Here is a 25,020-nt window from a genome sequence, read left to right as displayed (position 1 = left end):
AGCAGCTGGCACAAGCACTTCTGTTGACTTCCACCCATGCACTACACTTTCTGTCAAGGTTAGGCACATGTGGAGAATATGAAGAACTGTGATATAATTAGATTGTAGAAATTACTCAGACAGGAAGTACTATAATAAAAGGATTTAATGTTCTTGTATAAAAAAAAAGTAAAGCAGTTTAGCCAACGCAATCTCACAGCAATTCGTAACTTTTGATTTAGTGGCTGATTTGTATTTGTACACTAATTCGTACATTTTAGTACAATTTCTGGTCTAATTGTCTAACTAATATGCTTGCAGTGAAATTAATAATTTGTTACAATGTACATTTTGTGTATATACATGTTTTTACATTACATACATGTATGTTATTACATTTATAATTACACTGTTGATCCATCCCTTACACCTTAACCCATCCTTAACCCTTTACCGCATGGTGTTGCCATATGGCAACATGACATTTATGTTAATTTCCCTGCCACTGTTTCTTTAAGACCAGTATTGAATTTTTTTTTTTGTTGGAAAGAGAAGACCTTAGTGTAGCCAATGATGTGCTTTGGTTAAGTCACATGACGTGCAGTGTTTTTCTGTAGTGTGATTTCTGACACACTGCCGTTTATTGTGAGTAATTGCTGAATGCAAATGTAAACGTCAATAAAAACAAAGGATCAATTTATATCAGATCCATAAAAATTATGAAACATCACCTCCAGTGAAGTTTGATGACATATTCACAACTCAAATTTTTTTAATCAAATTAGATTTTTGTAGATCGATCAAATGGCAACACTGTCCAATAGAGCAATGTGCAATATTGCAATGGGTTAGCTAGCTAGTAAGGTCAGCTGTGAACTTTTAAGTTGTAACAATAACAACATGAATGCTAGTAATATAATGCTGATTAGTTGTATGTTAATGCCATTTGCATTATGGATAAAATCTAGGGATATTTTAATAGTATATAGGGAATAAGTGTATTTTAATTATAATATAGGGAACAGTGTATTAGCGAGCATCACCATGTTCTATGGTATGTGAAAGAAGAAAAAGACAGAACTGGCTCTTCCTGCAGATGACAGTGAGGATGAGATGGGTTTGAGAATAATGCAGATTGGACATTTGATAAGAGCAATGATGGAGACAGTTCAAGTAAGTTAGCTCTGAGGCAGATAAGACAGGCGTAGTATAGTATAATATATAAACATTGTTAGCTAGTAGCTACATTATTCTGATGCATCTGGATATACTAGACTTGTTATTTATTTGTTATAATATTTACTGGAGAAAATATTTATATTTACTGTACTGTATATTGTAAACATGATAACGCAATATTATGATAGTTTTCAATAATATTCAGCAAAAAAGAGTGGAATAAATAAAAGCTGTTGGAATATCAGTTGTTGGAATGTATGTAGAAGGTTTCATTTATGTTAATTAAATTAAATAATTTAAAACCACAAAATTATTAATTATAAGGAAAGTTCTAAGTTTGAAATTTCTAAGTTAGATCCACTATTGGACGTTAGATCCACTATATACGGAAAGGGTTTGGGACAGGTTTGGTGTTATGGGTAGGTTCAACCCTCTACTGCACGCATTATGATAGATCTGTTTTTCTTTTCTTAAAATGGCTTAACTTGAAGTGCTGTAATAAAATTTGGGAAAAATATCTTTTTTAAGTTACTTTATAAGTACCTTAATAAGTACCATAATAAGTACCTTAAAAAAAGATTTTTTTTTCCCAATTTTTTTACAGCACTTAAGAAAAACAGATCTATCATAATGCGTGCAGTAGAGGGTTAAACCTACCCATACCACCAAAACTGTCCCAAACCCTATCCGTGTCCCACCTCAAGAGCACCAGAAGTGTCCTGCAATACATTATGAAGACATCAAGTACATTGCATTTAGATTTTGATGTAAGTAGAGATTAGTTAGTGACAGTGGGACCATAGGGGTACAGTTTAGTGTTAAGGTTTGGGGGCACAACTCCTTTCGTATGTTTTCACACAAATTATATTGTATGAATTCTTATATTTATATTTTATATTTATATCGGCACTTTTCTGACAATATAAATAGTAAAGTTTTCCTGTCAGATCAAGATGTATAGCCCACTTAAAAGAGAGTTTTTATTTAATAAATAATATTTGGACTCATAATTTTTGTTATTAAATGTAACGTAAAATGTAGTAAATACATTTAGTTTAATAAATGCAAACAATGTTTTTTGATTCATTAAAATACTCTGTAAAACATCTTTTAAAATACCTACCTGTGATTTGTGATTCATTGGTGTTTTCTATTTATTTATTATGCACTGAAAAAAGTGTTGCATGCAAAACTGTTGCAAACTATTTATTTGTGTTGAATTTAAACAAACAAATTAAACTGAGCAATGTTCAACCTAATTTGTTTGCTTAAATTCAGCCGAAATAAATTGTTTACAACCACTTAACGTAAAAAAATTGAGTAAATCCAAGGAATCATCTTTGAATGATTTTTTAAAGTGTGGGGCTTTTGTTCTCTGCTCCAGCAATTTCTACTGTGATGTTTTCAAGTTTTGACTAGTTTTACTTTAAGGTTGCTGTATGGATGTATTTCTAAGTTTCCTTCCTCAAACAACAAATTGATTCAAACAAAAAAAAAGTAGATAAAAGTCACTATATTAAACTGCAGACTTACAATCATCAAAAGTTAATGAAGCAGAAATGACGGTCCTATGTAACTTTATGCTATTTAAGAGCATAAACAAATGAAAAACAGTTAATGGGAAAAAGTATTAATTAGCTTAGTTTATTTGAATGATTCTATTTAGTTACAGTGATCTGACTTTTTTGTACGTATTTATGTGATAACAATTATACATTTTTTTATAGCACCTTTAAAGCTTAATCCTCAAAGCGCTTTACACATAAAGTTACAGATGTATAAAGAGTTTTGAGTAGCAAAAATAAAACATTCAAATATCTAGAATCATAAAACATAGCAAGATGACACCCCTCACAAAGAGGCAAGTGTAAAGAAATGTTTTCAAGGATGATTTAAACAATCTAAAAGATTCAGCGTGTGCGTGTCTAATATTATAATGTGTCCCTGAGAGTTCCAGAGCCTTGGAGCCAGGGAAGAGAAAGCCTGGTCACCCATAGAGCGCAAACGAGTGGAGGGGACTGTTAAAAGACCAGAGTCGGAGGAACGAAGGTCACATGTCGAGGAGGACATTGTTAAATGTTCAGAAAGATAATGTTAAGCCAAACTATACAGGGCCATGTGGATTTTAAAATCAATCTGAAATCGAGCGATTCCAAAACCGGAGTAATGTGGTCTCTGATTTTGTTCCCTGTCGGCTGGGTTTTGAATATATCGTAGTTTATTGATGGAAGTTTTGGAAACACCTGATAGTAAGGCATTGCAGTAGTCCAGGCAGGAGAAAATTTATGTATTTATTTGTTTTTCTGCCACAGAAAAAGACAGGAGAGGACGGCTTCTCAAAAGGTTTTTGAGATAAAAAAATGAAGTCTTTACACTGCTCAGCATGGGGGGAAGTGGGGGGGGGGTCATATTTGTACTTCACAATTACTTCTTTTGTCCTTGAATTATGGTAAAGCAAAATATACTGAGAAGCTTTTTTGGTAAACTAAAATATATGAATTTATTGCATATTTAGTACTAAATATTAACTTTTAATGTTGGTAAATTCTATGGGTAAAATAATAATACTCAAGTATTTCATGTACTTTAGTATAATTAAAGTAAAGCTTATAAAGTGCTAATAGTCTCCTTTTCATTGAGGTAAAAATGGAAGTTTATTATAAATGTATTTAAATTAATATTATCTGAAAGTGCTTTATTTTAAAATAAAATAAACTACAGATGCACATTGAACACTTGAATACTTCATTTATACATCAGAACTGCTTCTTCACTGTATAGTGCTGTGTTGTGTTTTACACAGGGCCAACAAACAACATGTGGAGGTGTGTGTGGGAGTTAATTTGATTCATGAGTAGCTTTAATGGGAAAAACACAGAAGCGTGAGAGCATCTATAATGTACCAACTGAGAGTGTTTTCTATGAGTTTTGCCCAGCTGCCAACTGTACTCACTGATGCTGCACATTCATCTCCAGTAAACATGCTTCTTTTTCAAACTGAAAATGTTGAGCGATAAAATGTACGTAAAAGGAAACTTCCATCATTTACTCACACTTGTGTCAATTTAATCTTGGATGACTTTCATGATTTGAACTGTAATGCACATAAGAAAATCTGAAATGTGGCAATATTTCATAACATATACTTAATATATACTTAACATAATATGTTGAAAAACTTAAAAAAATAACATAATATGTTCAAATTTGAAAATGTCAACATCTTGATGGTTAATATATGTTTGCATATATATTTGCAATTCTAATAGTTTAATATATGTGAACATATCTGTACATATTTGTAATTCTAATAACTGAATAGTCAATATATGTGAACAAAGGTATACATTTCTAGTCCTGATAGCTTAATAGTTAATATTTTTAAACATATATGTACATATTTGTAAAAATGCAATAGTTAATATATGAAAACACATATTTGTAGTTCTAATAATAGTTAATATATGTTAACATATGCACATATTTGTGTTCTAGTAGTTATATGTGAACATATCATACAAATTTTTTATTCTAATAGTTTCATATATGAGCATATATGTACATACTTTTGATTCTAATAGTTTAATAGTTAATATATGAGCATATATGTACACATTTTTGATTCAAATATTTTAATAGTTAATATATGTAAATATAAATGTACATATTTTTGATTCTAATAGTTTAATCGTTAATATATATGAGCATATTTGTACATATTTTTGATTCTAATAGTTAAATAGTTAATATATGTAAATATAAATGTACATATATTTATTCTAATAGTTTAATCGTTAATATATATGAGCATATTTGTACATATTTCTTATTCAAATTTTTAAATAGTTAATATAAGTGAACATAAATGTACATATTTTTGATTATAGTAGTTTAATATTGAATATATATGAACATTTATGTACATAATTTTGATTCTAATAGTTATATAGTTAATATAAGTGAACATAAATCTACATATTTTGATTCTAATAGTTTAATAGTTAATATATGAGCATGTTTGTTCATATTTTGAATTCTAATAGTTTCATAGCTAATATATATGAGCATATATGTACATATTTTTATTCTAATAGTTAAATGGTTAATATATATGAACATATTTGTACATATTTTTAATTCTATTTTTTTTATAATATATGTGAAGATATATGTTCATACGTTTGATTCTAATAGTTTAATAGTTAATATATGTGAACATATATGTACACAGTTTTGATTCTAATTGTTTAATATTTAATTTATGTGACCATATATGTGCATGTTTTTGATTTTAATATTTTAATAGGTAATATATGTGAGCATACAGTGCATCTAGAAAGTATTCATAGCGCTTCACTTTTTACACATTATTCTAAAATGGATTAAATTCATTTATTTCCTCAAAATACTATACACAATACCCCATAATGTCAATGTGAAAAAATATTTTTTGAAATTGTTGCAAATTTATTAAAAATAAAAAAGCTGAAAAATCACATGTACACAAGTATTCAACATTTGTATGTCGCTTTGCATTAAAGCATCTGCTAAATGTAAACGTAAATGTGTCTTGAAATTTCTCCTTGAGTTTTCTACGATGTCAAAAACATAACTCAGATCATCAAGGTTTGGACATTTTTGTCATTTTAATTTGAGAGCGAACTCTTTAGAATTAACAGGAAAAGAAAACATGAGGGAAAACAACAGAAAAGAGAGAGAAGCTCTCAATTATCATAATTGTCAGGCAATCTAGTAAGTGCTCCCCTGTGTTTATGTTTAGCGTGTGTCTTGATAAAATGCATAAACAGTTATTAATTTGCAAATTTTCTGCCCCTGTCTGTCTTTAAATAGCTTCAAAATCATTTCAAAAATGTTTGCACGAAGACCATGACTGATTTGTTGGTAAAATTACTTGCTTTAATATTTAATAGAGTTTTTAATATGCACAATGTTAATTAAATTTACCTCTTTTGTTGTTGTTTTGTTTGTGTCTGGCGTGAGGGTAAAAAACTATATTAAAGCAGTTTAATATTGCTCCCCAGAGCTGATTCTTTTGAATAATCATGCTTGGCAATAATGATATGTTTTGCAATTCAAAAATCTCTGATATTCCTGCTGTCAGACTGGCTGTGAAAATAGAGGAGGGGTTTCGGGCTTCAATGCTCTGTCTTTGTTTAATAAACAGCTCGGCTTATAGAACAACATAAACGAGAACTTCAGAACATCTACCACAACCTGTGTTTAGTGTTTTTTTGTTTAGTCTGCCTTGCTGATGAAGGGCGATGCAGTGGCGCTGTCGCCTCACAGCAAGAAGGTCGCTGGTTCGAGCCTCAGCTGGGTCAGTTGGTGTTTCCGTGTGGAGTTTTCTTGTTCTCCCTGCATTTGTGTGGGTTTCCTCCGGGTGCTCCGGTTTCCCCCAAAGTCCAAATCTAAATTGTCCGTAGTGCATGTATGTGTGAATAAGTGTGTATGTGTTTCCCAGTGATGGGTTGCAGCTGGAGGGGCATCCGCTGCATAAAACAAATGCTGGATAAGTTGGCGGTTCATTCCGCTGTGGCGACCCCAGATTAATAAAGGGACTAAGCCGAAAAGAAAATGAATAAATGAATGAATGCCTTGCTGATGTAAGGCAAAGACAAGCGAGAATTAGAACAACTTATGATGAATTTGTCATTCTCAAACAAAGGAAGGATAAAAAACAAAAAAAATTCTAGAAAGAAATGAAACACAAAAGAAACAGAGAACAGGAATACATCAAGAGTGACAAAGGGAAAAAAAAAGACCAGACCAGATCAGAGAGATAAAAAGACAGTTGAGGACACCTCTGCATTTGCATACTGCTTTTTACATTTAGCAGATCTCATTAACCTGTGCTGAAACTGGCAGAAATTCATCCGCCATCTGACACATGCAGAAGCCGTTCCCATACTCTTTTCATCATCTTCTCAGCCTCTTTGTTTTCAGGTCTTACACATCCACATTGCAATAGAGAGAAAGAGACGGTGAAATGTATCTTGTGAGATGACTAAACTCTGCTGGAAGACAGGCCATAATTACACAGTTTTGCCTCTGTTTGTGGGGGCACACATGGTGGGAACATGCCGTACTTATCAGGCAATGAGAGTAATAGGAAAGTATGCTAAAAATGATATGCATAAATAATGTGATGTTACACTTTCAGAAATAAAGGTACAAAAGCTGTCACTGAGGTGGTACCTTTTAAAAGGTACACTTTTGAACCTTAACGGTGCATATTGGTACTTCAAAAGCCTATGCATCATTGTGAGGTTTTATGCAAACATAACCTTTTAATTTTCGTTTCATTAAAATTAATTATCCTAAATTTGTTTTTAAATGTTTAAACAAATTTGTACCAATGCTGTTTTCTGATCTAATCAGTAGGCATCAAACCCGAGCAACTGTTAATGTGACTGTCTTCTTCCAAAGTGTAACAACTCCTTAGGTCAATCTGTTTTCTCTGTTTTAAAGGAACCAAACTGTGGAATGATTTTCCTGTTAGCCTAAAATTAGTATGTAATGGAAATGTTTTTAGTAGAGTATACTCAAAAACAAAAAGCAGTGTTTACTCACTTTTGCCTTATAGCAATTTTTTTATAAAGAATTATAATATTGTGTATATGTAGTTATTTAATTTTCATTTTCTGTCAAACCTCCATGGACAGGTATTAAGAATTAGCAAGTCTGCTAAAACACTTAAAGGGCACCTAGGTTACCCCTTTTTCAGATTTAATATAAGTCTTTTGTGTCCCCAGAATGTGTCTGTAAAGTTTGAGCTCAAAACAACCATCAGAGTATTTGTTATAGCTGTCTGAAGTGTCTGTATTATCGCCGGTAAAACTTGGTTGCTGTTTTTTTGTACTGGGCCTTTAAGGCTAGTCCTCCCCGCCCACAGTTCCCACGTGCCTGTCAGCAACATGCCTCAGTTGCCGCCCTCGGCTGCCTCAGGTAGCAGATCTCACGTCGAGTTTGTGAGAAATACTACAGTAAGAGCTTTACCAATCAAGTATTTGATGCAGTTTTTGTGAGTTGCAACCATGAGTCACACACAAAGTCATTACAAAGTTCACACGCACACACAGCGAGGACACGCACACACACATAGCGCAGACACACCAATAGCGCAGACACCCACCCACACAGAAAGAGAGAGAGAGAGAGAGATAGAGAGAGAGTGCGTTTAGCTTCGTACTCTGTTTGCACGCATATGTTACAGGATACAGGTTAATCCTCACTGCTGTATGAATATCTGTTATGTTAATGAACAAAATAAACCTGATTTAACGTCCATAAACCGGGATTGAAGCGTCTTCCTTTATAATTGTTCTGACACGCAGCCGTGCTGATGAAGTAAAGTTAAGCTAAATCGCTGTATTTCATTACACACATGCTCTGTTTTAAAACATTTTAAACTTGTAAAACTCACTCTTGATCACATTTGATGATGATTGATGATCATAGCAAACTGAACAGACCTTTTATTCCCGGTTGCTTTGCGCTCGTCTGGTCTTGTTGATATGATTATACAAGTGACTACCGGGACATGTTAATACGCGCAGCTGTCAATCAATTTGGTGGGCGGAGGGACAGCACTCATACATCAAGTTGCGGTAGATCTGAAAACCTCTCCAATTGGTCCACCGTTTTTATGTTGTTAAATTAAAAAAAAAAGGACTGGGTGTGTTTATATCACCCCAATATGACAGTCTATACACTATACCTACACATATGTCTGTCAAAACAGCTTTAAAAGTAGATTTTTCACCATAGGTAACCTTTAAACAAATGTCTTTGGTTCGTCCAGAGTAAATGTGACCTCCATGTCAAATAAACAAAACAATAATCATAAAGTCTATTAGTAACTAAAGTATATAATATCTAAATGTACAAAAAAAGAGTATGTTTTGGAAAAGTACTGCCCCAGTAACTGCTTTTGCACCTTTCTGAGTGTCTGCAGCATGAATAATAGATTTATGTTAATAAAATTAGAACAATATGTTAATAGTTTTCCGTTTCTGTTGTATAATTTATTTGAGAAATCTGGCATCTCAAAACATCCCACGGCATTTTTATTTTAAAGAACAATATTAAAATTGTCACAGTGTTTCATAATGTAAAAACTGAATAAAAAAAATATTTGTGGTTACTATAACTAATATATATATATATATATATATATATATATATATATATATATATATATATATATATATATATATATATATATATATATATATATATATATATATATATATATATATATAGAGAGAGAGAGAGAGAGGAGAGAGAGAGAGAGAGAGAGAGAGAGAGAGAGAGAGAGAGAGAGAGAGAGAGAGAGGAGAGAGAGAGAGAGAGAGAGATTTTTTTACATTTTAAAGAACCTGTTGTGCTTAAATTTACAGTAACTAATAACTAGCTATACTCAAAGACATATAGATTTATTCAAACATAGTACTCAAACATTGCAATAAAATTAAATTACACACACTAACATTTAATCAAAAAGCATCAAATGTAAGCTACATATTATGTTTGTTTTTGTTTTATGTGTTAAAAACAAAGATCTTTGCAGTTTGCAAGTAACTTTGTGTAAATAAATTACAACAAAAACACTGTATTTATCTTGCGCTATATGTATTTACAGCACTGTATGTCTTTATTGTAAAATATACAGTATTTTCACAATGCAACTTTGAAATACAGTAACATACTGCACAAATGTCCTATAGTATAATTCAGTTTATATTACAGTTAAATACTGGGTAATTTACAAAAGAAATTAACAGTGTATTTATTTAACAGTAATTTATTGATTCCTTCGAAGCAATTTTTCACTGTAGCATATTTTATTGTAGCCTTTTCATTAAAATATGCATTTCAGCTACCGCAAAAGCAGATTGACCCTCAAAAAGTTTGAAACCCTTGAAGACCTTTTCCCACCAACTTTTCCTGTCATGACATTTTAGCATAAAGCTTAAGCCCCGTGGTTGTTGTCAAGCAGGAAAACACAGCGAGAGAAAACGAATAATGAAAAGAAGGCAAATAAAGAAGTGGATCAAACAATACCACTGCATGTCAGCTCAAATTGGCTGTGGCGAGTGACTTCAGGGATTCAGGATTCTCTTCAGGTCATGAAGCATTTCATCAGGCGTGTGGAGAAGAACATGAGCTCTGCCGCCACACACACGTTTACAAGCTCTTCACGGGCTCCAGATTTGCCCCTCCAGCCTCTCGACACACACTGGCATATGTGAAAAACATCTTCACATGTGCACGTGCCAGACTGATCTGTGTGTTGCCTCTGCATATTGATGCTGTTGGGTTGGACTGAATGGAGGGGAAACTAACTGAGATCTGGTCCCATCTGGTGGCCTTCTAGTCATAGGCCAATTTTGGACATCGGCTTAATATCAATAAATGTTAAAAAATAATATATTACACATTACAGCCCTATTATGATATGTAATTTTTCTTCAAATATTTAACAAGTGATGTTTATATATATATTTATATATATATATATATTTATATACATAAATAAATATATAATAAATAAAATTTTATCAGGTACAGAACAAGCCAATGTTGTCCAATGACTTGCCTAATTGACCTAAAATGTCTACTTAAGTAATTAATAAATGTTTAAGTAATAAGTTACTAATTAATGTAATTAAACCTTTAATTTGCACTTTAAGCTGAATGCTAGTATTTTGCAAATGAACTAGTGAAATATGCTGTACTGTCATTGTTATTACAAATTAGTTTTAAAAACTAATTTGCATAAAAATGTGTTGAAAAAAAGTTATCTTCGTTAAATATCAATTGGGAAATAAAATTTCCGTAAGGGCTAATCATTTTGTCTATATATATATATATATTAGAGGTGTGAACACTGGTCTCATGGTTCGGTTCGGTTACGATTATCATGCCATCAATTCGGTTTAATTCGATATCTCGGTGCACAATTTTATATTTTACTTCACAGCACAACAGTTCTTGTATAAAATGTATAATATTATTTGTAATACAATTTTGTCCTTTAATACAAATAGTCAGAACTGTACCTTTAAAAACTCAAGTACACCGAACAACATGAGCATTTATAGAAAATAAAAAATATAAATATCCTGCTCGCTTTATGAGTTCTTACACCCCTATGATCAGTCATGCACTCAACAGAAAGGGATACAATTGGCTCTAATGCTTTGGCGCAGAGGAGAAAACTCGCTCTGCAGACATGCTCGTGTCTGTATCCAGAAGTATCGATGTAACAGCCATAAGGAGAGGAAAAGTCTCACCAGCAGGTCAAAGGGCCACAGAGAGAGCGAGAGAGATAAATGGAGTTTACTTTCATTTTCTCAATTACAGTGAAATAGGAGCTTCTCCTGTAACGTAACTTTAGTGTCAGTGAAAGACTGTCCAGCAAACACACAAGCATTGAATTGTACACAGTTTCTGTGTTTTTAAGTATTTGGAGTGTTTTAATTACTCGCGCTTGCCTCCCTCGCCATAGTAAGCTACCGCCACACAGCGCATATGAAAAAAAATGATGTCAGTTCGTAATAACCTGTTATGATCTATTAATGAACCCACACCGAATTGTCCATGTCTGCTTCACAGAGCACCAAAGAAACAATTAATTTTGACACCCCTAATATATATATATATATATATATATATATATATATATATATATATATATATATATATATATATATATATATATATATTAATGGTGTAACGATACGCGTATTCGTATTGAACCATTCGGTACGAGACTTTCGGTTTGGTACGCATTGCAAACCGAATGATTCAGACTAATATCTAAAAAGATAAAAGAGAATACGTACAAAAAAGCCTGCAATGCTTGCCCACTGCGCTAGAACAGAATGCAAAGAGATTGGCTAATATCAGCTGTCAATCACTCAGTTCTAATGACAGGGTGCCACAGCCGCGAAAAGGGTTGGATCAGAGAGAGTGAAAACAACACTGACAGATTTAGTTTTAGAAACCAGCTAGAGTTACAACTAATGGCACATCTGATCGGTGATCCTGTGGTGAGTGTCAATTTAGCATATACACTTTTCAAAGAGTGGATAAAAGACTTCCAGTGGGTAAAGTCCGCTATGAAACTGACTAAAGCATTTACCGTAAAGCCGGTGGGACGAAGTTTTCCACTGAATCTATGATAAATCTGTTAATATAAAACGTGTAGTAACGGTGCTCATAATTGTTGGTGGGTGCGACAAAATTTTGTCTGGTGTGCCTACATTTTTGAAGTTAGGAAGAAGAAAAAAAGGGTTAATTTCAAGCCGTGTTAGACCTTAATCGGTAGTGGAAATTTTGGGTTTTAAGAAAATGTTAAATGTAATAGAGCCCCGTTACATTATTCCTTCATAAGCCAATTTCAATCAGATTATTCCTGCTTTCAGATCCACTAAAATGGCAGGTGACAGTCAAATCAAGCAGATCTGTGCTGTCTGAAGAAAAGGTGGACACTCATCTTTCTGAAAATAAAAAATTACTTAAAAATTGATTGAAACTGAGTTCCATATAAAAACAATTTTTTTTCTTTTCTTTTTATTTGTTTTACTACTACAATATTACATTTATTTTTATAGGAAGCTTTTTGGTTTTGAATATAAATAAGGATTTGTTTTATTTGCTGCCAAGCAGAAACCCCAGAAGTATAGCTCTATCACTGTTTAAAGTAAAAGAAAAAAAACAAACTAGATCATACTTTTATGATGTTAGTTTTAATACATTAAAAAAATTAAAATCAGAAAAATCCTCTGGCTTTTTTCTTTTTTTGCTGTATCGAAAACATACCGAACTGTGACACCACTGTCTCGTATCGAACCGAATCGTGATTTTTGTGAACCGTTACACCCCTAATATATACATACATACATATATATATATATATATATATCAGGGCGGGGCGATTAATCGAAGAGTAATTAATATTCAGACATTCAGAACCTTTAATCAATCCACAATTTTCCAGGTAATTTTTTTCAATTAGTTTCCATACTGCGTGTGGAGTCACGTGACCCCACTCTGTTAAGGCTTATTTACACTTCCGCAGCCACATCTGATCTCTAGTCAAGAGATGCACTCATTCTTGAGCCTTGCTTTGCACTAAATTGATGATTGGAAACTGCGCAAGAGATGCCTTGAGACAGCATATTTTCCATTACAATAAAAATATTATATACATTAAAGAATTTGGTTACACAAAATGCAAGAAATGCACTGTTTCAAATATTATTTACAGGATATGCAAGTTATTTTGAATTATAAGGGCAAAAAAATATATAATAAATGAAATAATTGTTCATTAATCGTAATCGAGTTTGAAATTTTCAATTAAATGAGATTTTGATTTTATGCCAAATCACCCAGCCCTGATATACAGTAGTCAGCATTTGACGTGGATCAAAAAGGCTTTTCAAATTTGTCCTAAAACATGAATGGGTGTTGTTGAAATGTGTTAGGCCAACTTTGATTAAAAGCTTTGATCCACTTTAAATGTTGACTACTGTATCTATAGTTTGTATGTATCTATACTACTGTATGTATATATAGTTAAATACAAAACAGAGTCAGAAATACATGGAGATAACTAATAAACTAAATCTGCATGTGTTTTACTGTGTAAAAATTCCAATAGTTTTTTAAAGCACTAATAGTATTTAATTAATACAGTAAAAACTATGCCATGTGCAAGGCTATTTTACATTTGATTATTCCATTTACGCGTCTGAATAATGACTACCCAGAAAAATGAAGTACTGTTGATTTTAGTAGGTTATTTTTTTAGTGCCAAACAATATGCAGGTGTTTCCATGAAGATATGATTAAATTTCAAAATGACGGTCTACATAATTTAATTTACAAGATGAAAACTGACAGCTGATAGATACGAGAGATAATTCCAAGGGGGGAAAAGCTGGCACACACACCAATCAAAACACATATGCCACAAAGTGATGTATATATTATGAAATTATTCAATAATAATGTCATCTTTAAAGAGACTAAGGCATCTTAACAGCATAATCTGACACTGATACACTGACTCTCACACTGATAATCTGATTTCTCTCATGACATAAAGGCTACAATTAAGTTCCACTTAGCTGTCAAGAAAGGAGAGAACTGAAACATTTACTATTGTTGACAAGGCTTTTGTCAATATAGATGCAACAATATCTACAATGGGAATATTATTAATAAAAATAAAAATATATGTTTAAAGTGTGGATGTGTTTTCAGCTGCTGTACAATATGCTATTATGAAATTATGGTATATTAAAGTTCAATATTAGTGCCATTACCGTAGTAAATATCATTCCCATATGATAAATAAATATAAAATATACTCAATTTCATGTGAAGACTAACACAGCATATATTTTGAGTGTGATTACTTGTAGACGGCAGAGGGGGGCACCCAAGGTAACAATATATAATGGCCAGCAGGTCCTGATGATATAAAGATCGCCCACATGGGGGCGTCACACGGGTCAGTGTCACTGTGGTCTCAAAACCATAGTCACCATCATCCATTTCAAATGACTAAACTGGGTGTCTGGGATTTCTTTGGTTGACTGTAAGAAGAGTTTAAGCAATACTTTAATATAGTAATTTAATATTAATAAATATGCTGTATGGGATTAAACAAACATGACTATTCACCAGGTTTGAACAATGAAATACACTTGGGAAATGCTACTGTAATATAAGACAAGGTTGGTGTAACATTGGAGACCAGAGATTTGTTGCTGCCCATTGTACCGTTAATTTTCCAGGTTGAGTAAATGTTAAGTGCCCTACATTTGATTGCAGTGCATTTAGTGGATTTTCAAAAGCATTGCTCCAGAGAGGACACGACACTCGATTCTGGAGTGGGACTAAATGTTATTTAATTCAATAAATAATATGCACATTTGCTGGGAGTAAAGTGGCTTTTTCCATGACACTAATATTAAATGAGCAATAAAATGTTTTTAAATATTGTACAATTTATATATAGTACATGTATTTCTTTGTTTGTTTATTTATAATAATTATATTATTATTCATGATTTAATTACAGGATTATTTTGTTAAGCTTCTATTTTAACAGCTGCAGCAATATAAAACCTGCAGAAACAATATTATTTACAATGTAACAGTGACAAGTTTAGGTTTATGAATGATTCTTACAGGTGATTTTGATTTTATACTTGTTAGTTTTAGCAGTAATTTGCTATAACATATCTAACATTTAAATATAGATATATAGTGAAAAACTGTATAGAGCTTCTATGTTTTTTTTTTCAGCTTCAGCTTAGTCCCATTATTCATCAGGAGTTGCCACAGCAGAATAAACCGCCTTCTTATCCAGCATATGTTTTACACAGCGGATGCCCTTCCAGCTGCAACCCAGTACTGGAAAACACCCATACACTCTCACATGCACACACATACACTACGGCCAATTTAGTTTATTCAATTCACCTATAGCACATGTCTTTGGACTGTGGGAGAACCCGAAGCGCCACAGGAAACCCACACAAACACAGGGTGAACTGCTAACCACTGAGCCACCTTGTCGGCCTTAATTATGACATGAAACTTTGAATTGCACAGTGTAATTATTCTGATTTTAAAACTTTATATACAGGTTTTGAAAAGGTCTAGAACACTTTTAAAATAGAGTCACTTTAATTTACATCTGAAAAGCTTTAAAAATACAACATTTATGTTTTTCAAAGAAATCCGCTCATGAAGGCTGCATTTCCTATTTAAATTAAATAACAAATATATTTGAAAGATTTTGTCATTCAAATTAGATTTTTCAATGTCATTACTTAAATTGTTCTTAAATCATTTGTTGATTTGATGATTTACTTAACCTTTTTATTACCTTTTCAATAGGAAACTGTACATATTTCAAACTGTTTTCAACACATTTGTGAGCAGTAAAATTTCTGAAATATTTGACAATAAGAAATCATGCTGGAAACTCATCTTTGAGTATCAAAAATAAAAAATTACAGTTGAAATCAGAATTATTAGCCATCCTGAATTATTAGCTCCTGTATATTTTCCCCCAATTTCTGTTTAATAGAGAGAAGATTTTTTTCAACACATTTCTAAACTTATTACATTGTTCTGTAGACAATTGGAAAAATATATAATTGTTTTGGGGGCTAATAATTCATTCATTTTCTTTTCGGCTTAATCCCTTTATTAATCAGGGGTCACCACAGCGGTATAAACCGCCATTATGGACAATTTAGCTTACCCAATTCACCTACACCACATGTGTTTGGACTGTGAAGGAAACCGGAGCACCCGGAGGAAACCCACACGAACACGGGGAAAACATGCAAACTCCACACAGAAATGCCAACTGACCCAACCGAGGCTCAAAGCCGGGACCTTCTTGCTGTGAGGCGATCGTGCTACCCACTGCAGGAGCTAATAATTTTGACCTTAAAATGTTTTTTAAAAAATTAAAAACTGCTTTTATTCTTGGTGAAATAAAACAAATAAGACTTTCTCCAGAAGAAAAAAATATAACAGGAAATAATGTGGAAAATTCCTTGCTCTGTTAATCATCGTTTGGGAAATATTTAAAAAAGAAAAAAATATTCGCAGCTGGGCTAATAATTTAGCCTTTAACTGTATATAATTATATTTTGTTTCCAAACTTTTGACCCTTGTATTCTAACTATGAAACAATTCCAATATGAATACCTTTGAAAAAATGTCAGAAAAATATCAAACAAATCAATCCAAGATACACACTGTAAAAAATTATATGATTGCTTAATCCTGACAGGTTTTAGGTAATTACTAAAGTAAGTTAATCATATTCTAACTTAATTTTATAAGTTACACAAGCTGTTTTAAGACAGTTTAACATAATATAAGTTCAATGGACTTTTAAGGTTAATTTGATTCCGCTTAAAAATTTAAGGCAACCAGCCTTTTTACACTGCAGAATAACAAAAATTGCTTGCTTGTTTTCATTTAAAACCACATCTGAATAATACACGTAGGTCACAATCGCTTTTTTGTCTTGTGTTGTTAAAGGTAACACCCCAGAGTAACAAGAGCAGCTAGGAGGAGTTTGCATTGCATCATCATTAACCGCGTGACGTTGTCAATAACTCTCAACGAGGAAAGTTAAATATTGAGAAGTGTGTAAAGTGAGCTGAAACACAGTACCTATGAGATCAATCACTGCTGCATTCCGACAGTAGCTACAAAATCCACTGGCAAGCCAGGTGAGAGTCGCCTTCCAGGAAACATCCAGACTCATACGCACAGCTGAATGGCTTATAATTTCAAAAGTCTCGCCTGCACTTTCCACTGAGGTTTTTCTTTGCTTGCGCACTGGAGCGTATCAAGTTTGCATATGATGAGCGGCGTGGGTTCGTGAGAACAGCTCATAAATGTCCACTAAAGCGGATAGAGGCGCACAGGTAGATGCGACGCATCTAGAGTGCATGAAAGCGGAATGGGCTGCAGACAGCGCCGGACAGGAGGTCATGGGCACAGATGAAGCTCCAGCGGCGCGCAGGCTCAGCCGTAGCCCGAAGTGCGCTCGCTGCAGGAATCACGGCGTCGTGTCGCGCCTAAAGGGTCACAAGCGCCTGTGTCGCTGGCGGGACTGTCAGTGCGCCAACTGCCTGCTGGTCGTGGAGAGGCAGCGAGTGATGGCAGCTCAAGTCGCCCTACGGAGACAGCAGGCCACGGAGGTTGGTGCACTGAGCAGGGCAGTTTAAGTGTGCTCCGGCTGAACAAAAAATGTCAGTTGCACAAACTAAAATAAAATAAATTATTCTATTCCTAATTGGTTTTGAGCAGCTGTGTACTTGGCGGCCGCAGGTATGAACAAACATTTCAGCATCGCTTTCTGAAAATTACACAGACCAATATTAAGCAATTATGCACAGTATAGCAAGTGTTCGATTTATATATTAAATTAAATACGAAACATGTTTGTGTTGATGTCGCAGCCCTTATTACATAGTTAATTTTATTATAAAAAGTGAAAATATATAGTCACAGAACATTATAAAGAAAATGAAAAAAACAAAAAAAAAAAAAAAAAGCAACCAGAAGGGGTATATTTCTAGCCCTTATTATATTGTGGGCTTTTTAATAAGGTGGAAATAAGGTAAAAGTAAAAACAGTGGTTGTAGTCTACAAATATAGTCAATACACAGAAAATCTATGGTTATAACTTAGATAATAAGTTATAATGTTTACTCTAGTAAAACAAAAAATATGGTTAAATTTTAAAGGAGATTCCAGTTTCTGCAACAACAAAAACAAAAACATGTCTGAATACACTTTATATGGTGATAACCTGCTGTACTATTAGATTTAACCCGGTAAAATTAGTTTCATTTAAATTAAGATGGCTGAGTTAAAATAATACTGTATTATGACTGAATAAAACCAGTTAATTTACATGTTACCATTCTTAATGTGCCATTTTGTCAGTGTATAAAGCAGCCGACAGACTTCAAAGAACACCATCATGTTAAATATATAAATGTTATAATAGTCAATAGTAGGAGCACAGTGGAGTTATTACAATTTTAAAAAATGTACTAGGGCAGAATGTTGTTCTTGCAAATCGAACCATAACAACATGCTATTTTTATTAACAAAATTATATTAAATGCTGCCATGCTCTTGCATATGAACACTTAGATAACCTGCATGGTACCATTTGAAAAGTTACCTTTGTATCATACAGGTGGACATTAGTACATTTAGGGTTTTACTTTTGTACCTTTAAGGCTCTATGAGGTACACATTTGTACTTTTTGTACCTTTTATTCTGAGTGTGTCTACAAATTATACACTTCAAATAATACCACACTACTGTTTGGTACCTTCAGTTTTATTGAACTTTACAAACTCTACAATGATATACATTTCTTAAAATATATACTGTTGTTGTGCCTCAAGCTTTTGCATCTACAGTATATTACATCACATAACAAAACTCCTGAGAGGAAATAAAATGTTAACCTTTGTCTAACTACATGTTTAAAACATTGTACTTTTATATATAAAATTTATATGTTAAATTCTACCACATATAAGTAAAGATTCATGGTATTTTTGACACTAGAATACCACAATATTACACTGCTACTTTAAATGTTAAGTTTGATCATATTGAACTTTATTTATCCTACAATCATCCCAAATGCTCTACATTTATTTTCAAATAATATTTTAATCATAGTTAATGTTTCGCTTCTTCTGACTGTAATGAAAGACATCATCATGTTTTTATTTAAAGCCTTTGTTAGACAGATATTTGATATGTAAAATGTCGTTAATTTCAACACCATCTAAAGTGTTTTCTAGCATTATTTCTTTCATCTATCCCTCGAATTAATGCTGAGTTGCTTGTGTTCTCTTCGACAGGGTAAGAAAGGTCAGAAAAACAGCGCTGTTCTCAGACGCACAGCTTACCAGCGCTACACGAGGGCACCGAGTCTCTTGGCAAAGAGTATTCTAGAGGGTAAGCCTTAATTAATGCACATCTTATTAACACAATTGCTCCCCGAAAGGCGACATCAGGAGAAACTGGATTAGTTCACCCGTTATGCCACAGAACCCTCTGTCGAAAATAAATCTGTTTATGTTTGTGTAAGGTAATTAAAATTATGCAAATGAATAGAGGAATTACAAAAAAGAAATTGGCTCATATGACTGCTCTGGACTTTGATTTTCCCTGGTGTGTTTCTCGCTGTGTCAACATTAAGGTCAAACTGATTTTATTGTTATCATAAATTTGAATAGACTTAATGTGCATTTCTTTGTTGTGGTAAAATGTTTAGAGCAGTTATACATTATGAATTATATGAGTTCCACATGGACTATGAAATGGATTTTTAATTCCTCAGAAATTATTTGTATACACAATTTCACAGCAATAAAGAAATACATTAAAATGCACTTTATAGGCATTGTGTTCAAATTTGGATCATGACTGGAGGTTTGTTTTGGATTTGTTTTGATAGTAATCTTGTCAGCTAGGACTATACATTGTAAAAAAAAATTATTATGTCAAAACATTTTTATTTCAAATAAATATTGTTTAGAATGCAGTTCATTTTCTGCTAATCAAGGTATTCTAAAAATAAATAAATAAATATTCACAGAAAATTAGGCAGCATGACAGTTTTAGCCTTGGCAATGCATTAAAAATCTATATTGTATTTTCTACCCTATTTTTGAATTCTGGGTCAGGATGGACCCAAACAGTTGATAAAATAGTAATACATTTTTAAAAACACAAAAGCTGATTGCATCTAATCAACAACTTATCATTGCTGATAAATGTTCAGTTTTTATGTTATAATAATTTAAAAATAGTTTTCTTTCTGTGTATTTGTGAACGTCTTCGAATTTACAAATTACATATGAGCCATGCCAAAAGAACTATGATGCAAATACATATTTTTTTCAGAAGTTATGACAAATTGTGCAATTATAGGAACATAAAAATTTGAGAATTATCAGTGTTAATGCCACTAAATTTCAATTAATTGAAATTAAAAGAATATCTTTACATTTATATCTGATGATGGTTCAAACCCTACATTTTCATATTCAGAAAAAAATATTTAAAAGTGATACATAGTAAATTTATCAGAAAGATTCATAGAAGCTTGTGAAATACTATACAGAAACAACTTTTTTGACACTAAAATAATAGATAACTGAATTTGTAGTCAAGCCCAAAATTATTCATATACCCCTGGCGAATTCTGACTTAAAGGTACTTTTTTCAACAAGCAATTTTTTTTGACACAGGCAAAAGAATAATAAGACGATGTTCAAGAGGGATCATTTTTTGGGGAAAAAAATCTCAGATTTTATTTACATTTGAACGAAACTTTAAGTCAGAATTTGCCAGGGGTATGAATAATTTCAGGCTTGATTGTATCTTGGTCCTAAATGACCCAAACATGAAACATGTAACTTTTTAACATGGTTATCACTTCTTTAAAAATATTTGTTAAAACAAATCTTAAATAAACTAAGTCCTTGAAATCTTGAAATTCATCTTCTTTTTTAGGTCCAAATGGACCTAAATTTATTATGATGGTAAAAAAAGTAGTTTCTTATGAAGCAAATCATAATATTAGACTGATGTTTATAAGTATCATGTTTTACTGTAGACTGGAGTAATGAGGCTGAAAATTCATTCTTTATCACAGGAATAAGTATTTAATGATTTCTAATAATACAACCCCAAATCAGAAAAAGTTAGGACAGAATGGAAAATGCAAATAAAAGAAAGTCTAAAGATTTCTAAATTTACTTTGACTTGTATTTCATTGCAGACAATACAACAAACATTTTTATTTATTTATTTATTTTTTCAAAATAAAAGCAGATTTTAATTTTGGCATTTGCAACACATAAAAAAACAACAACATTAAAGTTGAAACATCGCCATTCCCTTTCACAACACTTAAAAGATGTTTAGGGACTGAAGACACCAAGTGATGAAGGGTTTCAGGTGTAATTTTGTCCAGTGCTTAATTTGTGAATTGCGAGGTCCCTGAACAGATTTGGGTAACGGATCCAGCATGTAACCCGAGAATGTAGAGGTGCCATGCATGGGGAGGGGTGAGATGGCGGGGCATTGAATGGCGGAGGAGTGTCGTGGATGAAGGTGAAGAGAGTTGGGGAGTCGCAGAAGAAAGTGAAAGTGAACAGCGGATGGCGGAGGAGGGCGGTTGAAAAGGGGGATCACTAAAATGAGGTGCCGCTTAAAAATCAGATTTCAGAGGTGCCGGATCCACAAATTCCGGCACAAATTAAGTCCTGATTTTGTCCAATTCTTCATGCAAAAAAAGTCTTAAGGTGGGCAACAGTACGGGGTCTTCGTTATCACATTTTGCACTTCAAAATGCACCACACAATGTCTATTGGAGACAGATCGGGATTGCAGGCAAGCCAATCAAGTACCTGTATTCTCTTCCTCCACAGCCAGGACTTTGTAATGTGGCAGAATGTGGTTTTGCATTGAAATATACTTAGGCATATATGGAAAAAAGGCAGCATGTTGTGCTCCAAAATCTCTTTGTACTTTTCAGCATTAATGGTGCCATCACAGAAGTGCAAGTTACCTTTGCAGAGGGTACTGACAAAACCCCATACCATAACAGACCCTGTCTTTTGGACTTGTTGCTGGCAACAGTCTGGATAATTCTTTTCTTCTTTAAAGCACACAGTGTCCATTTCTCCCAAAAAATACCTGAAATACTGAGTCTGACAACAGTACACATTTCCACTGTGTGATGGTCCATCCCAGATGTCTCTGAGCCCAGAGAAGTTCATGGCGTTTCTGGACATTGTTAACATATGGCTTCCTTTTGGCACAATAGATTTTTCAGTCATTTGTAGATGTAACTACGTATTTTGGAACTTGACAAACCTTTGCCAAAGTAGTCATGAGCCCATGTGGTGATACCACTTATAAATAATAAAGGTTTCTTGATGCAATTCCGCCTGAAGAAACGGAGATCATGGTAGTTCAGCTTAGGCTTGCGCCCTTGTCCTTTATGCACTGAAATTCCTACAGATTCCTTGAATCTGTTAATTATGTTATGCACTGTTGAAGGTGAAATATCTAAATGTCTTCATTTCTTTCACTGAGTAACATTGTTTTTAAACATTTCAATAATTTTCTCATGTATGTGTCGGCAAACTGGCGATCCTCAGCCCATCTTTGGTCCTAAAGTACTAGACCTTTCTTGGATGCTGATTTTGCACCAAATCAAAATGACAATCCCCTGTAGACATCACCTGTTTTAAATCACATCGTTTAACCTGATTACTAGCTTTAAATTGCTGCTGTACCAACTTTTTTGGAATGTGTTGCAGGTCTGAATGACAGGAAAGGATGTATATTTACAAATTAAATGAACTTGACCTGACAAAATATTAAATATTTTGTGTTCATATTGTCTGCAATGAAATACAAGTCAAAGCAAATTTGGAACTCATTACTTTCTTTTTTTATTTGTGTTTTCCATACTTTTACAGATTTGGTGTTGTATTTCACAATATTACTCTTCTGCTTTATGTTTTATTAAATAAGTGCAAACTTTGATGTTTATAAGATATTCATAACCATAACCATGATGTTAATAATCCCAAAAGTAATCTTCAAAAAACAGATACAAATAGTCTCTGTGCTTTTTAGAGCTACTCTTTTAACACTTCTCTATCACACTCTATAGGCTACAAGCCACCAGTACTGGAAGACTGGCCAAAGCGTCTCCACCAACCCCCTGTGAGTGTTCGGATGAGGAAGAGGAGAGCTTTTGCTGATAAAGAGCTAGAGACGGTGATGCTGGAGAGAGAGCTGAGGCAAAGAGAGGTAGAAGAGCTGCCCACACTCCTCCTGCAGGCTGTGGTGCCCTCTGCTCCCTCTCCGTATTTCTTCCCGCTGTCAGACCCAATTATGCCCACATTTGTGCCTGTGTCCAAAAACAGCCCACCTTCGACTGACTGTGATCTCCGTCAACACGGGCTCAAATCTAAAACTCTAGACACACTGACAGATGACGTCTCTCTGAGAGTGTGCAAGAATTGGGACGTTTTCGGTTCCATTCAGTCTCCATTGCACTGTTATAACAGCACAAGCCCAGGTGTCAACTTGGTTAAAAACACACTGGACAGAAGCTTTTCTGATTTGTATGTCAAACCAAAATTTGCAGTTGCTGACATCACGTCAAAGCAAGACATTCCTCCATCACTGAACGTGGCAGATGTGTTGATACATGCGAAATCACCACACAAACGCTGCAGGTCATTGGGACATGAGGCCACTGTACGTTTGGATTGTGTGGAGGGTGCTAGTAAAGACCCCATCAAAAAAGCTGTAACACGGCCATTACCCTTTTCTGTCGAGGCACTGCTCATGAGATAAGATTTTTTTTTTACTTTATAATGAGATTCAATTTGGTAAAAGGACAAAATTTGACTTTTATATTTCAGTTAAGAACAGTGAAGAAGATTTTTAGCTAAAACTGTGGTCCTTGGTTATTCAGAAAATGCAAGTGAATGGTGCATAGAGAGTTAAAACAAAAACACACTCACATGCAGGGCATACAACATTAATATAAATGGCTCCTGTTGGTCTGGATGATTCAGACTGTTATAAACACACGCAGGACCATTTGCCAGCTGTGGATTTAAGGTAATAGAGTTGATAACAATATTCATCTTCTTGCACATACTGACGCTTTAAACTTAATTGATCGGCAGGTGCTTTGGGTATTACTTTTGGTTTGCCTGTATATATTTTCTGACTCTAAAACCACACACAGTTCTTGCATTTGCACTTGCATTTTATGAATGACCAAGTATTCAGCTAATAAAATCTATTTGTTTTACTCAAAAGAAAACGTTCTATGTATTGGATGCCAAGATGTTAAACGAACATCATTATAACAGTAGCCATTTAACATCATTTATTATTTTGTCAATGCAACTTAAAGTTTTACATGAAATCAATGTTATGGTATTGTAAACAAACATTAACAATGAACAACAATATATTGCAAATTTAACATTAACCTTCATTAATAAATGTTGTTAAAAAGATATATAAGGAAGTCTATGAGGATATTTGTGAACTGATGGTAATAAATGAAACTTTTTGTGACATTTTCAATTTGAAATTCACCAGAGCAGTGTTGGAGAGCAACTAACTGAAATCTGTGTAGATTACGTGTCATCTAAGCAGCTGACAGTACTATTACTACTACTAATAAACTTTTTTTTTAATAAAAA

General features: G+C 33.4%; 1 protein-coding gene across 1 annotated transcript; it reads left to right on the top strand.

Annotated features, from left to right (window-relative positions):
- Positions 1 to 17,399: 17,399 nt before the first annotated feature.
- On the top strand, positions 17,400 to 24,667 carry dmrt2b (doublesex and mab-3 related transcription factor 2b). Its single transcript, XM_056459088.1, has 3 exons — positions 17,400 to 17,933; positions 19,627 to 19,723; positions 23,463 to 24,667. Exons 1-3 carry the CDS (start codon positions 17,628 to 17,630, stop codon positions 24,152 to 24,154), a joined length of 1,095 nt encoding a protein of 364 aa, XP_056315063.1. The 5' UTR covers positions 17,400 to 17,627; the 3' UTR covers positions 24,155 to 24,667.
- The last annotated feature ends 353 nt before the right edge of the window (positions 24,668 to 25,020 follow it).

The sequence above is a fragment of the Danio aesculapii genome, chromosome 6, assembly GCF_903798145.1.
Source record: "Danio aesculapii chromosome 6, fDanAes4.1, whole genome shotgun sequence".
Taxonomy (NCBI): domain Eukaryota; kingdom Metazoa; phylum Chordata; class Actinopteri; order Cypriniformes; family Danionidae; genus Danio; species Danio aesculapii.
This window is presented reverse-complemented; position numbering and strand designations above follow the sequence as displayed.